Genomic DNA, 15,377 nt, shown 5'->3' with positions numbered 1-15,377 from the left:
AAACAAGCACTGCCAGTCGCCGTTAAGCATCCTTGTACCCACCGCGGGCCGTCACACCTTACCAAGCGGGCCTAGACGCCTCAGGAATGTGCGAGCACGGTTCCTTCCGCTGCGCGTATTTTTCCGGGCGTGGTGGTCGAATTTGCACCATGGCGGCGGATCCCCACTGCGTAAGCTGCCGTAATCACCTCCCACACCTGCTGCATGGTTGGCAGGCGGGCGCCTCTTTGCTGGCTTCGATTGCCTTTTTGCGGCACTTGGGAAAAAGCAATTTATCATCATCCGTCGGGGCCGATCTGCAGTGAAACACAGAATCCCAGGAATGGAAATGTGCCAGTTGCACAGCAGAAGCGCTCGCGTGGCCCCTTTGCCATCTTAATACTGCAAAGGGAGCGCTCCCGCGCGTCGATGTCGGGTTCCACTTCTTGCTCGACACCTGCCCATCATGGATGCCTGGGACGGCCAAGGCAGAGCCATCACTGGCGTGTCCATCTCGCTAGGGACGCTCGCAACATGCATCGTCTGCACTCGCATGGGCGCCGTGTACAAAAGAAAAGGCTTTGGCTATGGCTTGGAGGATGCGATGGTGGCGCTTTCCAACGTGCGTGGACTCGTGCGACCGTGGGACCCGGAATTCTTTCTGACATTCTCCAGTGCTGCTTGATAGTCATCACCGTCATCGGTTGCGAAGGTTAGTGGAGCCTTGCAGACAGAGAAAAGCAAATACTAAGATCACCTCAGCTGTCAAAAACGGCTTCGGCCTGCGAAAAGACGAAATACCGGAAGCAGGAGGCAACTTACGGCTTGCGCTCAAAGTAGGCTCTCGGCGGCAGTTCGTCGTGTCCGAGAGTATGCTGACATGTAGCTAGTACTTCTTCCTCTTCCAAATCTTCTACAAATGCGTCATCATGTTCAACAAGCTGGCCTTTCTCCTGCTCTACCTGCGCGTCTTCCAGATCCACAACTTCCGGGTCATATGCCTGTGGTCCATCGCCATTGTCATAACCGGCTCCTTCAGCTTCATCATGGCAACCTTACTGGAGTGTCTCCCGGTCGCCTGTAACTGGAACCGCAAAATGCCCGGGGGCTGCCAATGCATCAACAACTCGGCGTTCCGGTGGTCCTGGGCAGCCTTCAACACGCTCACAGACGTCTGGGTGGCACTGCTCCCCATCCCCTTCATCCAAAAACTGCAGATGTCGCGTGCCAAGAAGCTGGGGCTCTGCATCCTGTTCGCGCTCGGCCTCTTCGTCTGCGTGTGCAGCGCGGTCCGCATGAAGGCGCTCGTCGCATCGACCAAGGCCGTCAAGGACACGACGTGGGACTCGGCACCGGCGTTCCTGTGGTCGGGAATCGAAGCCGCCGTCGGCCTCATCTGCACCTGCCTGCCGTCGCTGCGCTGGCTGCTGTCCCGCATCATCCCCATGCTGTCGTCCAGCGTCGGCCAGTCGTCGAAGAAGGGCTACTACCAGACCGGGAGCAGCAGCGGCCCTGGCGGCGGCGGCGGCGGCCCTGGCAACAGGGGATCGGCGGCGTACAGGCTGGGCCAGCTCCCCTTCTCGAACGGCACCATACTCGGGCGGTCTGACCTGCATGAGCTTCCCGGGCTCGTGCCGGAGAAGGGGCGCAGCAAGGTGGACGCGACGGCCACGACGACGAACCGGTACGGCGAAAGCTCGAGCGAGGAGCGCATCATCGGGCCGGTGCGGAGGGGCGAGATTCAGGTTGAGACGTGCGTGTCGATCCAGAGTTCTTCCACCAGTGCCGTCGGCGTGGACTGAGACGCTTTCCTTTCGGGTATTTCTTTGCGTAGTTACATTTTAATTGGGAGCAATGCTGGATGGACGCGCAATAATGTCTTCGTAAGTGTGTATGAGTTTTGCTAGCGGATGATGAGGTTAGCCTTACCCGGCGACGGCGTCATGATAGTTAACCCGAAGAGGCTACCCTCCGCGATTGGCTAAATTGACTTAAGTCCCCCAGCCAAGTATAAGCATGTAGATTAGATGGATTGTGGGCAAGTGAAACATACCATAGTACTTTCCGTTACTTGTTACTTCTCCGTGCCATATCGGCAACCCGTGAGGGCCCGGGAGATCCCCACTGACGGGGATGCCGAAGAGCCTTATTGGTGAGTGCCGGCTCGATTCCTTGCCGTGCTGTGCCGCCGGACCTTACGGCGCGCATCGACCCGGCGAGCCGCTCATCCCCCACCTTGGGTCCCGCCCTGCCCCACCCGACCCCGATGCTTGCCTTATCGGAATCGAATGCCGAGAAACGATGAGCCGCTCTGGTCGACATGGTATATCACGTAATTGCATGTCATCTTGCATCCTTGGTCCCGTCTCTCGTTATTCTCCAACACGCCGCAACCTGAACTGCATCCATCGCCCATCGAGTGCTGTTCTGCCTATCGGAGCCGAATACTATCTGAGACACTTCACCAACGGGACGTATAGCAGCAAGCATGAAGTCATACACGGTAGCTGATCTCTTCCTTGAGAGCCTAGCGCTGGTAAGGAGGTGTTCCTCAAGACTGATAAGATCCTCGACTCGCTTACACTACCCGAGGCTGGTGTCGACTACCTCTTTGCCGTGCTTGGGTCCGACCATCCCAGCATTATTGAGGCCTATCATCGACGACAACAAGAGGGCAAAACCTGGCCAAAGCTCCTGATCTTCCTACACGAGGCAAGTTGAAATCCTTCCAAAGCCTTTATTCTGTTCTTGTTGCGGAGCTTGCACGCCCGCTTTGAAGCCGCACCATTCTCTACGAGCTAGACCTTTTTCACCTCTTCCCTTCTACCGGTCACTCCCTAGCGTCATCTCCGACTCCGTCTTACCTGAACTGGTATCGTACAGAACAGCAACTGCTGTTACCAACACAGCCCGGAGATTATACTAACACAAGGAGTAGTTCGTAGCTCTATCTGCGGCAGACGGTTTCGCTCGCTTGACGAAGCGTCCCCAATGCGTAATCGTCCACGTCGACGTTGGCACTGCAGCCCTCGGCCAAGGCCTGCACAATGCCTCATCCGGTAGAGCTCCCGTGCTCATCTTCGCAGGGCAGGCGCCCCTGACTCTTCACGGCGAGCTTCCAGGCTCGCGGTCAGAGCACGTGCAGTGGTAAACCTTCCAATCACTTCACAGTAACTCGCCATTCCATAGGCCACATGCCTCGACCTCAACACGCTAACGCATCTCGCACCGAACAGGTACCAGGACGTCCCGAACCAACACGCCATCGTCGCCCCCTACGCGCGCTACACGGCCGAGCTCAAGCACGCCGCCCACACGCGCACCATCGTGCGCCGCGCCCTCGCCATGTCCGTCGCCACCAGCCCCGGCCCCGTCTACCTGACGGCGACGCGCGAGGTTCTCGCCGCGCCCGCCGACCCCGCCTTCTTCCCTGACGAACCTTCTTCTTCTTCTTCTTCTTCTTCTTCTCTTACTACCACAGCCCCGCAACCCCCTCCCTCCTCCACCCTCGGCGCCCTCCCTCCCCACGCCGTCACCACCATCGCCACCGCCCTCCTGGCTGCGGACTCCCCGCTCGTCGTGACCGGCTACCTCGGCCGCAGCAACGGCGCCGTCCACGCGCTCGTCGCCCTCGCGTCCATCGTGCGCGGCCTGCGCGTCTTCGACGCCGAGTTCCGCGAGATGTCGTTCCCTGCCACGCACCGCGCCGCCATCCATAGATCGACCGGGGCCGCGGCGGCGATCAAGGGCTCGGACGTGATTCTGTTGCTGGACGTCGACGTGCCGTGGATCCCGACGAAGGTGCGGCCGGAGAGGAGGGATGGCGGCGGGGTGAGGATCTTCCACGTGGACTGCGACCCGCGCAAGGAGAAGATGGGCCTGTTCGATGTAGGTGCGGATGAGGAGAGCGGCGGTGGCGGCGGGACGTGGGCGGCCGACGCGGGCACGGCGCTGGAGCAGCTGTGCGAGTGGCTTCGCGGGCCCGCCGGGGCGGGGATGCTGGCGGAGCGCGCGGCCGCGTTCGACCGCCGCTGGGAGGAGCTGGGCCGCCGCCACGAAGAGGGCTGCAGGCTGCTGGCCGAGAAGGCGCGGCCCGCCGCCGCCTCGGACGGCCGCTTGACGCCGGCGGCGCTGTTCGCGGCGTTGAGGCGCGCGTTGCCCCAGGACACGATCTGGGTCAGCGACGTCGTGACGAACCAGGTCGCGCTGAGCGAGCAGTTGGCGCTGCAGGTGCCCGGGACGAACTTCACGAAGGGCGGGAGCGGGCTGGGTTGGAGCGGCGGCGCGGCGGTTGGGATCAAGATCGCGACGGAGCTGTACGACACGGCGAACGAGCGGCCGTGTGTGAATCGACGTGCGGGCGGGCGTGATGGGAAAGGTAGGTTCATCTGCAGCATCACGGGGGATGGCAGCTTCATCTTCGGAGCCCCCTCGGCCGTGTACTGGGCTCAGCACCAGCATCAGACGCCGTTCCTGACCGTCATTGTCAACAATGGTGGGTGGAAGGCAACGCGCTCTTGTATCAACGATGTGCATCCGGATGGGCTGGCGGCCAAGACGTCGGACCACGGACTGGGAATTGATTTGCGAGGCAATGGTCCGGATTATCTCGGTATTGCAAAGTCTGCAGCAGGAGGCAATCTGGTTACGGCAACGGTAGACAAGTTTGACGACTTAGAAGCGGTTATTGCAACACTTCGCAAGGATGTAGAGGAACGGAGAGTTGGAGCCGTTTTGGAGGCTGTAGTGGTTTGAGGTGGTAATACGAAGGCGGCCTCATCCAATTCCACCTCAATAATATCGTCGAAGCGACCAATGCATCCCACAATTACAGAAATGAGTTAGTAGTCCATTATCCCTCTTCTTCTCTTAAGCGAAAGGCTGGATTTAAATTGGCGGCATGCAACAAGATGTACCAGTGTGCCGACATGACCGCGTTACAAGAACACGAACTATGCAGGGCCAAACGGATGTACTATATGAGCTGCAAATGAGAGGATTAGGGACCTCAGTGAGATCATGGCCTGGGTTGCCTTGCTCAGGTCCAGGCTGAGCTTTGAACAGCTTACGACCTTCATTTTCTTAAGAGTTGATAAAGTCTCCAAGAACTCTCTGCAAGAAGAAGTATAGAGAAATTATAGCTGTTTTGAAGATCTAAATCCCAGAAGACTAGATAATATGTCCATACGATGTATTTGAATGCCTCTTCGAGCCACGGCCATTTGAGCATTCGATACCCTCGCGCAGTATCATCATGGCACTCGAAAGATCCCCAAAGGGCTCCAAAGGTTAGTTGAACGCATCTGAAAGTAGCTTGCAGAAAGGTATTTCTCACTCAGGTTATGGTGAAGAGGTATTCAAGAAATTTCGTTTAAGCAACATTTCAATCAGCTCCAACGAGAGCATCATGGCAGACCCCGACTACGTCCCACAATGGGATTTTATCCTATTGAAAGTCACTCACAAATCAATATCCACCTTCTCTGACTAGTATCAAGTCCGGAATACCCAGGTGAAGCTGATATTCTCCATGAGTATGTTGTAGACCACCTCTTCCGCCATATATCACGGACCGGTATAATAACTGCCCACTCCACATTGAACCTCCAATGGGCCAAGTGAGGGTTCTAGACCTGACTTAAATACTGGCCCATAGGTCCATAACCTCCTTGGCATGCATTTGAGGGTTCTGGCGTCACATAGGGGTCAGAAAAATGTTTGGGAAGCAAAAGTTGCTCACACCTGGTTTTGGGTCTCCGTGATGAGATACACGAATATCAGCCCACGTCCTGCCATTGGTTTATGTTTACTCATACATCTCAATCTGAAAACTTAGAGATCAAAGTCAATAAATGAATTAGTGCGACCTGTTAATGGACAGAACTCTCCTATCGCTGTGAAGCCTGGAATACGGCCAGATGTCGTCACTCCACCGGAACTTACGGCACAGACAGAGAATGTCGCTCGGCCAGACTCTATTTCTCAACGAGAGCTTGACACTATCTTACATTATCCTTTACTTGAGTCAGAGTCTATAAATCTTGCCCATGAGACTACAATGTCCCAACCAATACATGTTATCGAAACCTGGCTTCCCGTTGATGCACCAGCTCCCATATAACGGAATCAAAGTGGTCTACAGAAATGCATAGTCCTGTAGAGGCTCCTCCCTCTGGTTTTATTTTAATTACGGACTCAGAGAAGTATGCGCGCAGTCTGGGTGCAATTTCCAACGGGAGAGAGATTTTAAGTAGCACTTACGGATTTGGAAATCTGTGCTGGAGCACGGCCTGTACGCAGATGCTATCAGGAGCTGCAACAGGTCTATCGAACTTCTCTACCAGAGGATGAAGACAGGATGATGATGAGTGGAAAGTTTATTGGTGGTTAGCTTAAGCCAGCCTAGAAAACATCGAAAAAGGGATTGAGAGCTTTGGCAAGCTTTTCAGAAATGCAAGGACCAAAAGTACACAAAGACGCACCCAGTCGAAGTGGAGAACATGACTATAGCACTTTTTATCGGTCTTGTCATGAACTGGGACGGACCACGTAGCTTCTGGTTGCGCAGCGAATGCTGCGCTCATCCTGTGGAGGCTGTTTCTTACGGTGAATGTGCTTCAAAGGCATTGTAAAAGTATCATGGACATCCAACGAAGCATGATAAGATGAGTTGTCGATGACAAGGGTAGATACTGAGTTCACGGTCGCGCGCTAGTCACACGTGCTAAACCTCACACAAGCTTCGCTTGTTTCCCCTTTGGCTTGAATTTCAACCCCTAACATTCTAGTGCCTTGTTCCAAAATTCAAACCCCCATCCATCGCCGGGCCATCGTCTATACTCAAGCTCGGGATGCTGTTTGTGCCACTATCAACTGTCGCCTAAGCCTATATCTCATCACTCATAGTCCAGCCAGGAGCCGGAAAGTATTTTGACAATTGGCTGATCTCTGAAGCTTGATTTATACAGAAGCCACGTATTGATGAAGTCGAGACTAAAATAAATATCGCTATAGTACAGGGCTAGCAAAAGCCGTCATTGAGAAGAGATGACTACCGAGACTTCATAATTACTTTTTATCCGTTTACACGGGTCTTCCATTCGGGCAACTGGCAGTCCTCCCTCCCCGTCATGAATCGAATACTATTCTGCAGGATGGTTTGCAGCACCACCATCTCTTCCTCGTTCCTCGGGCCGTAAACCATCAAAAAGGTGTCGCCGATCCTGCGGAATATGGGAATAGCTTTGGACCAGGAGTTGGCCGGCACGGACATGCGGTGGCGTTCGGCCCAGCCCTTCTCAATCAGCACTCGCGCGTCCGCTGGTGAGACGTAGAGGTGAATGGACAGGTCCGGGTGCGGGTGCCCGATCTCGCCGCGAGACGCGGTAGCCGTATGCGGCAGGCCGACCGCCTCGGCGTTCCCCAGGAGCTGGTCCGACACGAACAGCGCGTCGTTGTGCCGCTCGTACAGCGACTTCTTCGTCTCGAGCAGGCCCGGGTTCTGTGCCGCCGCGTTCGCGAAGAGATTGTGGATGGACTGGAGCAAGAAAAAAACGCACAACGCGCGTCAACGATTATCCCTGGTCGTCGGCCACCACAAAAAAAAACATCAACTGTGACACAAAACTGGCTATTCATGCACTCACCTCCCGCATCGACTCGGGCGGATGCTGCGACAGCTGGCGGTGCGGCGCGATGCCGCCGACGCGCGCACGCGGCCCCTCCCGGGGCGGCAGCGCAGCCACGTCGGCGTGCGCGCCCGCGGCGGGCGGGTAGTCGGCCGTGCGCGTGGCGGCGGCCTTGCTGAGCGCGAAGGGCCGGATCAGCAGCGTGATGGCCGCCCAGCCCAGCACGTTGTACGGCACCCCGCCCGGCCCCAGCGCCAGGAACTCGCGGTAGTCGCGCACCCCCCACCACAAGAGCGCGCCGAACATGACGCCGGTCGTGAGGGCGGTCCGCTGCTCGCGCAGGCGAGCGCGAGCTGCGGGCAGAGAAGCTGGGGCGAGGCGGCGTAGCTGGTCCATGGTGTGGAGAGAGAGAGAGAGAGAGAGAGAGAGACAGGTAGGTAGGTGGGGTGGTAGGGTGGTGGATTGCTGAAAAGATGCTGTCAGATGCGAGGGCTTCCGGGCTCTGATATATCGGGATGGGCGGGTGGATGCGGCGGATCCGGATGGATTGTCAGCGCCGTCAGCAGCGCCCCCGCCGTCGGGTAGATAATGCGGGGGCCATGGTGAGATGCTTGAGTGGTTCTCTTCAACGTACTAAAGCCCATGTTTATTATCGAGACCTCTTCGGAATTCACGCTATTTGAAAATGCGCGTACCGGTATATTCTAAACAGCTTTTCTTGTGTCTTTTCGGCTTGGCGCTGCAAAGGTTCACATCTGGAAAAAACTACGGAACTCCTTCTCCTTACGCCTCCATGTTGCAGAACTTGGAATATATGCAACCGTTTCACTCGCTGACAGCAGCGTCAATGCGATCCTTTTATGTCTGAGAGATGAAGCACGCTGAAGCACACCGGTTTTGTATCACGTGAGGATCTCCGCCCCATTTTTCAGTCTCGAACATCACCCGGCGGGATCCTCCTCGGCAAGACTGATACTCGACATCCCCTTAACAGCTCACCAGGTCTCCACCCAACCCGATCCCCCCAGCGAACCGATGTTGGGGCCAGTCGAGGAATGGCTTGCACCTGTGCCCGCCCGGACACGGCCGTCAATGGCGGCGTTTCATTCTGTCTGGGCTGCGGAGAGGTAGCAGCATCGCCGCACCCAGACGCGGATGGAATCCTTGCCTCGTTCCGGGAGTCGGATGACGACGACTTTGACGGCATCCAAGACGATGACAACCTGGACCTCAATGGTGAAACATACCAAGAACCGCCTCCAACGCTTCCCAAAGACTTGGAAAATGATGGTTTTGAGGGCATTGAAGATGACGACGACCTGGATCTCAGCGGTGAGGCATATTACGAGCCCCCAACAGTGTTATTGAAAGAAAAATATATCCGGCTTAATCCAGCCAAGAGGGAGATCCGCTTGGTGGTACTACAGCCCGGGGGTGGTGACGATCCTATCCAATGCCGGATAATACACTCGGAGTTAACGCGCTGGTTGCCTCCCCGATACGAGGCTGTGTCATACACGTGGGCCGACCAGGAGGGAGATAACAGCTTCTCCGCTGTTGCGCAGACAAATTTCGGAGATATCCCAATCACACTAAATGCAAAGGCTGTGCTGCAAAGGATCAGATTGCCAGACCAACAGAGGACTATTTGGATGGATCAACTGTGCATCAACCAGGGCGACACCTCTGAACGGAGCCAACAGGTTGGCCTCATGCCGCAGATTTACTCCAGTGCAACACAAGTACTCATCTGCCTCGTGGATGTGTCATTGCAGCTCATCCACGTTGGAGCCTCTCGAATAGTATTCGACTGCCTCTGGTTTTACAGGGTGTGGGTTCTGCAAGAGGTTGCGAATGCGAGGAAAGCTTTGGTAATTGGGTGTGATACCGAGGTCATGGAGTGGGAGCTATTCCGGACCATATTAAGCAAATGGCATGCGCGATCATCCTCCCTGCAAGTGTCAGCTCCCCCGTTGCCCGGAGCTCTTAAGCTTGAGCTCTGCAGGCGCGTGCATCCAGACGAATTGCTCGACCTTCTCAGAAACTCTCGGGGTTGCTCGGCTGGAGATCCTCGTGATAAAATTTTTGCGCTGTTTGGAATCCTCATACAGCAGCCGACGTCACCGTACGCAGCAGACTACTCTAAGTCGGCTGAGACCGTTTACATGGAAACCGCACATGACATCATCAGGTGTTCTCGGGCCCTGGATATTTTATCCAGTTGTGCAACAACCCGCACCAAGATTCCCACCCTGCGGCTTCCCTCTTGGGTACCGGATTGGACCCTGCCCCGTCAAGAAGAACTGCGGGAAGTGTTACGAAAGTCCTACGGCGTACTCGTTAATCCATTGCCTTTCGGAAACCGGCATACGTCGATCCGTCCATCGACAAAACTGCGGGAACTGCGCGTGCTCGGACGGCAGGTAGACAAAGTAACCATGACGACCAGAGACGGGCTTTCGTTTGCTACACCACGCACGGATCTGATGGTGGAAATGTACGGCCATTGCAACCTTGATCAGTTTGAGGCCCAAGTGGAGCCTCATGGGTGGTCCAAGGATCATTTCTTCGGAACAGAATTCTCGGTAGGTTTCAGTTTCCAACAGCCTAAGATTGGTGACGAAATTTGGCAGTTGGAAGGCGCTGAAGTCCTGTTCTTTCTGAGAAGCGTTGGAAACAAGAAGTCTGTGGTCGGCGAATGCTATCTATGGGGTATGACGTATCATATGTGCTGCAATACCGAGCAGCGAGAGCCAGGAAATGGCGGAGAAGGCAGCTACTTTAGTGGGTGCTTCTGCAATGTATTCTTGGAGATTGGTCGGGCCCCGCCGGTAGAAATAATACTTGTATGATAAGTGATGACGTATCATTGGACCACTAGAGTTAATTATTTCCTATCGATCGCGTGACGACTGAAGCTCCGACTGAAGCTCCTGCAGAATCAAGCCAGATCCGCAGCTAGTCACTAGCACAAGCGATCTCCTTTCGCTTGCAAAAACAAGCTTGGTGCCGTTGCTTAGCGCCCGTACTCAGTGGCAGACTGAAACGCCTGTGTCCACCTGCAGAGCCGCTTGGATATTTCAAAAGTCTCGTTGTATTTTAGCTGCACACAGAAAGGGGGTTGGGAGGTACATAACGACAGACTTCAAGCAAAAGCCAATAAATGCCAAGCAAATCCGCAGCTGAGGTCATACAGCGATGCTTTGCCGCAGCTGAAAGATCTACAACGTAGAACGGGACACGCGTCAAGATACTAATAGCGCTGTCGGCGGTCATCGCGGCCACGAGCTACGATGGTATCGTATGAGACAGCTCCACCCATTGCTTTTTTTCTCCGGTGGGATGGTAAGTACAGTGGGCTTTGTGAAGGAACGACTAGGTTTCGGTTCCTAAACGGCACTTTTTGAGAGGCCTCGCCACGCGGACTTAACTCCGTCACCAGTGTATCTGCTTGTACCTGCGTCCTGTCATGCAAAACCGCCACGATTTGAAACCGTTAGATTGGCGTTGTGGCGGCTTGCGCGCGGGGAGCGACCAGGTAGAATTGCCGAGCCGCTTTCCTTGAGCAATTCACCCACTCAGCGTCTTCCAATGCTCGTGTCAGCTCATTAACGCGGCACGATAGCTTAACCTAATATGCTGTGGCGCACGTCGATTACGTCCATTTTAGATTGTTAACTTTCTGACACCTGCAGCCCGTTAGACACACCAAGGCCTCTATCACCCGCGGATGCGGTTCAGCAGTGCCTCTATGGCTTCTCCAATCCCAAAAGCACATCCTCTGCTGTCCCTGTTTGATTGTAGATCGCCCGGAAACCATGTAGACCGAGGTCCAGCCGCACCATTATCAGATCTGTAGCATCGGTGGCTTTTTCTCAACGCAGTCTGGTATGCTCAGTGGTCGAGATAATAAAGGGAGCATGAGTAGCACATGGCAAGGTTTGGCATGCTAACCATTGTACTCTTCAATCGGCCCTACCTTCAAGTCGCCTTTATCCAAAGCCTTAACACCCATTACTCGAACCCGTCGTTGGTGGCATTTTCCCCATGCCTGGTGGCCCAGTGGCTCCATTGGAGCTGGTGGCGGCATGGCAGACGGATGCCTTTCCACACGGCATCCGAGCTCCACCAACATTGACCATCATCAGCATTGTCTTCACTGTCCTTGCCCTGTGTACCCTCCTGGCGAGGTTATACGACCGCGTGCATTCACGGCGCAATGCAGGTATAGACGATGCGCTCATCACTGCCGCTATGGTTTGTGCAACGAATCAGGTCAACGGACCCAGTATTAACATGCGCGCATAGCTTCCTACGATCGGACTTTGCATCGCAACATGTCTTGGTAAGTTTGCTTAGCATCGGGTGGTCGCGACTCATTAGACTCACACACCTTATAGCCGAAAAGCACGGGTTTGATCGTCACACCTGGGATTTGACCGCGGATATGGCCGCGACTAGTAGAAAGGCATGGATCCTCACATCGTTTTCCTTGTGCGTAATAAGCTAACCTCGCTCGGAGTAAAGATTGTCCTCGCCATCTCCATCTTCTACCTAGCCAGCACCGGTCTGACGAAGATCTCAATACTCTGTTTCTACCGTCGCATTGACCAAATTCGATCGTGGTTCAAATGGACAATTTGGTGCAATATCATCTTCATCAGCGCGTACACGGTGGCGTACACTCTGGCCGTTCCGCTCGAATGCAGTCCCATCAATGCGTATTGGGACAAGGCCAATCCTCTTTGGCGAACGACGCATAAGTACCATTGCATCAACGAAGGCGCAAAAATGGTCTCTGCTGGTGTCATCAGCGCGATACAAGACTTTGTGGCATGCGTATTGCCCATGGCTTTGTTTTGGGACCTGCGCATCTCCCGGCGCGCGAAGTTCGCGCTCGGTGTCGTCTTCAGCTTGGGCCTTCTGTACGTCGTGGTGATCCCTACTGAGACTCTTGCACGCTGACAATGGCACAGCACTTGCGCATGCGGAGTCATTCGGACGCTAGGCATCTATCGCATCTTCTTCAAGACTTATGATGTGACATGGGCTGTCCGTCCAGCCTTTGCGTTGACCATCATGGAAGCGTGCTTGGGCATCATTTGCGCGTCCATGCCTGCGCTCAAAAATAGCATGCAAAGCTGCTTTCACATCGTCATCGACCCCTTTACTTACGGCAGCAGCAGAACAAATCGCAGGTGGAAGAATCCATTCTACCGCAGCTACGAACAGTCGTTCCACGGCTATTTCAAGAGGAGCGACCGGAGCAATCAAGGACCTAACGCCCCGCAAAACAGTTATATAGGTATGCGCATCAACTGCATGTTATTACGGACGCATAGGCTAATACATAATGTGCAAGGCTCTTATCATTCGCAATGGCGGGACCAATCTTCGTCAAAGGGCGCGGAAGAAATACAAGTCAATCTCTCCGTACTCGAGCCCGTAAGGAGAAACGATGGGCATACTAGCGTGGCGTAAGGCGCCCCATGCTGGTGACACAGTGTTGCACGCCTGGCGACAGGTCTTGGGGGTTCTTAGCATTACTAATGAATTGGATTTAAGCGGCCGCTCCGGACCTGCCTTTCCCTTTACTTTTTGCCTTATCTGGCGTGTATAATGCGTCGACACGCCAATCAAACCGCTGAGACGGCCTACTTTGCCTAGAATCGGTGGGCCGTGCACTGCTAAGCTTGACTTTAGCCTTGTGGGGCGGCGGAAACGCTGGTGAGGGGCGCGGGCGTGGGATTGGTCGGCCGATGTCGGCAAAGGTGCCGCAAGTGGCAGGCTCTTTAATGCTGGAACACCACTTTCCCTTTTCTCTTTCTGGGCAGCAGCCACAGATGCCGTGATTCCGCCGTTTCGTGCTAAAACCTTCGTCAAACAGCGTCCGAGGGTCGGTGCGATTTCTTTTTCTTATGCGACACGGGTCACCCCGGGATTCCTAGCCGACCGGGCCGTATCAGTAACCTTAATTGTCCGTGATTGACGTTCTTATTCTCCGCTCGCTCCAGCTCGCCGCGGCGCCCTAAAACCAAAACTTTTTCCCCAGCGTGGTGGCCACGCTCCCTTCTCCACATGCATTCTCCACGGTTGCAACCATGAGTCTCCGTGGAAGGATGTGCAATCCCACCATTTTCAGCTTGCTGGTTGCAGCGTACGGCGCTGGCGCTTGGGCTTTGCCGCAGTCGACAGTGGTTGTAGGTACAAACATAGCATGCTTCACCGAGCCAGGCGATGCAGGCTGCACAAGCGATACAGCGTGGCTGGTACCGCTACCAATCCCCCACGACTATACATGGGAGAACACTGCCACATCATTCGCTCCAGAGGGAACCGCGAGCACTGTAAGGGACTCCTCTACACCTACTCTTATTCGAGCGATGCATTAACGAGTTTTTCCCCAGGCTACCGAAAGCAGCCAAAACCATCCCGACTCCACATCAACAACCACCACCCTCGCCTTCCACCACCAACAACAGCAGCAGCAACTCGCTCTCGACCCCTCGCCCGCACCCGGACCACGCCACCCCAACCTCGCCAGACGCGACCTCCCCCCGCGGCCGACGCCGACGCCCATCGCCATCACCCTCTCGGGCGGCGCGGCGCCGCTGACGCTCAACCCGGCGGGCAGCGTCTACGTCGTCAACGGCAACCCGTCGGCCACGCTCGCGCCGGGGCCGGACGGCAGCGCCACGACGCTCACGCTGCCCGGCGGCACCGTGCTGGCCATGATGAAGAGCGACGAGCTCGCCGACGACGCCGGGCCCTACCTCGTCGTCGCCCAAGCGCCCGGCGGCGCCCAGGCCGTCGCGACCGTGCCGCCGCCGCCCGCGCCCATCCCTTCGAACGGTGGTGATGATCGGGGAGGCCCAGGCGGAAGAGGAGGAGGAGGAGGAGGAGGAGGAGGAGGAGGAGGAGGACCGGGTGGTGGAAAGGGGGACGGCCCCAGCCCGGCAGAGCAGTCTGCCGCCGCGGCCGCCGCCTCGGCCGCCGTCGTCACGGTCGGCGCGCTGGAGCTGAGCCCGGCCGGCGGGTCCGGCGCGTACAACGTGCTGAAGAGCGTGAGCGGCGGGGGCGTCGGCGTCGCCGCAACGCTGGCGCCCGGCGGCAGCGTGACGGTCGACGGCGTGGTCGTGGCGCTGCGGACGGACGGCCCGTCGGGGCAGACGGTCGTGGTGACGGGGAAAGAGGGCGGCGGCGAGGCGACGGCGCCGGCGGCGACGGTCACGGCGACTGAGAGAGCGCCTGCAGGGAGCGACGGCGGCAACAATCCACCGGTTGCCGTGGGGAACTTGACGTTTTTGCCGGCCGGCTCCGCGTATTGGATTGCGGAGGGGACGCGGACGTGGACGGTCATGACTGGGGCCAGTGTGACGGTGGGTGGGACGGTGGTGGGGTTGACCACGGACGCTGGGGGCAAGACGGTCGTGGTGGAGAATGCGGGGAACCAAACGGCGACGGCGCCGGCGAGCACGGTGGCGACGCTTGGTCCAGGCGGTAGCGGTGGCACGCCGGTGGGTCAAGCCTCGGGAGGCCAAGGTGGTGGTGGTGGTGGCGGCCCCCTGATGACTTCGGACCGGATGGGTGCACCAGTCGCGACGAACGGAGTGCCGACATCAGCAGGAGCTTCGCACGGGATCAGAAACCTGTGGTCCAATGAAGCTTTGTGGATTGGATGGATAGTTGGCTTGCTTTTGTTCATTAACATTTAGAGATTGCGCGCATGGCGAACTAGAAGAAGCCTGTAAATATTAATCATTAATCAAT

At 56.3% G+C, this 15,377-nt stretch overlaps 4 protein-coding genes across 4 annotated transcripts; 3 read left to right on the top strand and 1 right to left on the bottom strand.

Moving 5' to 3' along the window:
* Nucleotides 1–445: 445 nt before the first annotated feature.
* Nucleotides 446–1,781, top strand: LTHEOB_10124 (Plasma membrane pth11-like protein; the record flags this gene model as incomplete). Its single annotated transcript, XM_035506735.1, has 4 exons — nucleotides 446–601; nucleotides 655–691; nucleotides 742–815; nucleotides 870–1,781. 4 exons carry the CDS (start codon nucleotides 446–448, stop codon nucleotides 1,779–1,781), a joined length of 1,179 nt encoding a protein of 392 aa, XP_035368162.1.
* Nucleotides 1,782–2,467: 686 nt separating this feature from the next.
* On the top strand, nucleotides 2,468–4,734 carry LTHEOB_10123 (Acetolactate synthase; the record flags this gene model as incomplete). Its single annotated transcript, XM_035506734.1, has 3 exons — nucleotides 2,468–2,515; nucleotides 2,918–3,126; nucleotides 3,216–4,734. The coding sequence occupies 3 exons, from the start codon at nucleotides 2,468–2,470 to the stop codon at nucleotides 4,732–4,734; spliced, it is 1,776 nt and encodes a 591-aa protein (XP_035368161.1).
* A 2,320-nt stretch (nucleotides 4,735–7,054) lies between these two features.
* On the bottom strand, nucleotides 7,055–8,003 carry LTHEOB_10122 (uncharacterized protein; the record flags this gene model as incomplete). Its single annotated transcript, XM_035506733.1, has 2 exons — nucleotides 7,055–7,516; nucleotides 7,626–8,003. 2 exons carry the CDS (start codon nucleotides 8,001–8,003, stop codon nucleotides 7,055–7,057), a joined length of 840 nt encoding a protein of 279 aa, XP_035368160.1.
* Nucleotides 8,004–12,077: 4,074 nt separating this feature from the next.
* LTHEOB_10121 (Integral membrane protein) lies at nucleotides 12,078–15,322 on the top strand (the record flags this gene model as incomplete). The annotated part of the gene is made up of 4 exons (XM_035506732.1): nucleotides 12,078–12,532; nucleotides 12,584–12,912; nucleotides 12,970–13,052; nucleotides 14,015–15,322. 4 exons carry the CDS (start codon nucleotides 12,078–12,080, stop codon nucleotides 15,320–15,322), a joined length of 2,175 nt encoding a protein of 724 aa, XP_035368159.1.
* Nucleotides 15,323–15,377: the final 55 nt, after the last annotated feature.

Source organism: Lasiodiplodia theobromae, assembly GCF_012971845.1.
Source record: "Lasiodiplodia theobromae strain AM2As chromosome Unknown scaffold_36, whole genome shotgun sequence".
NCBI lineage: Eukaryota > Fungi > Ascomycota > Dothideomycetes > Botryosphaeriales > Botryosphaeriaceae > Lasiodiplodia > Lasiodiplodia theobromae.
Note: the sequence above shows the minus strand (reverse complement) of the source record. Positions and strands in the feature narration are given on the sequence as shown.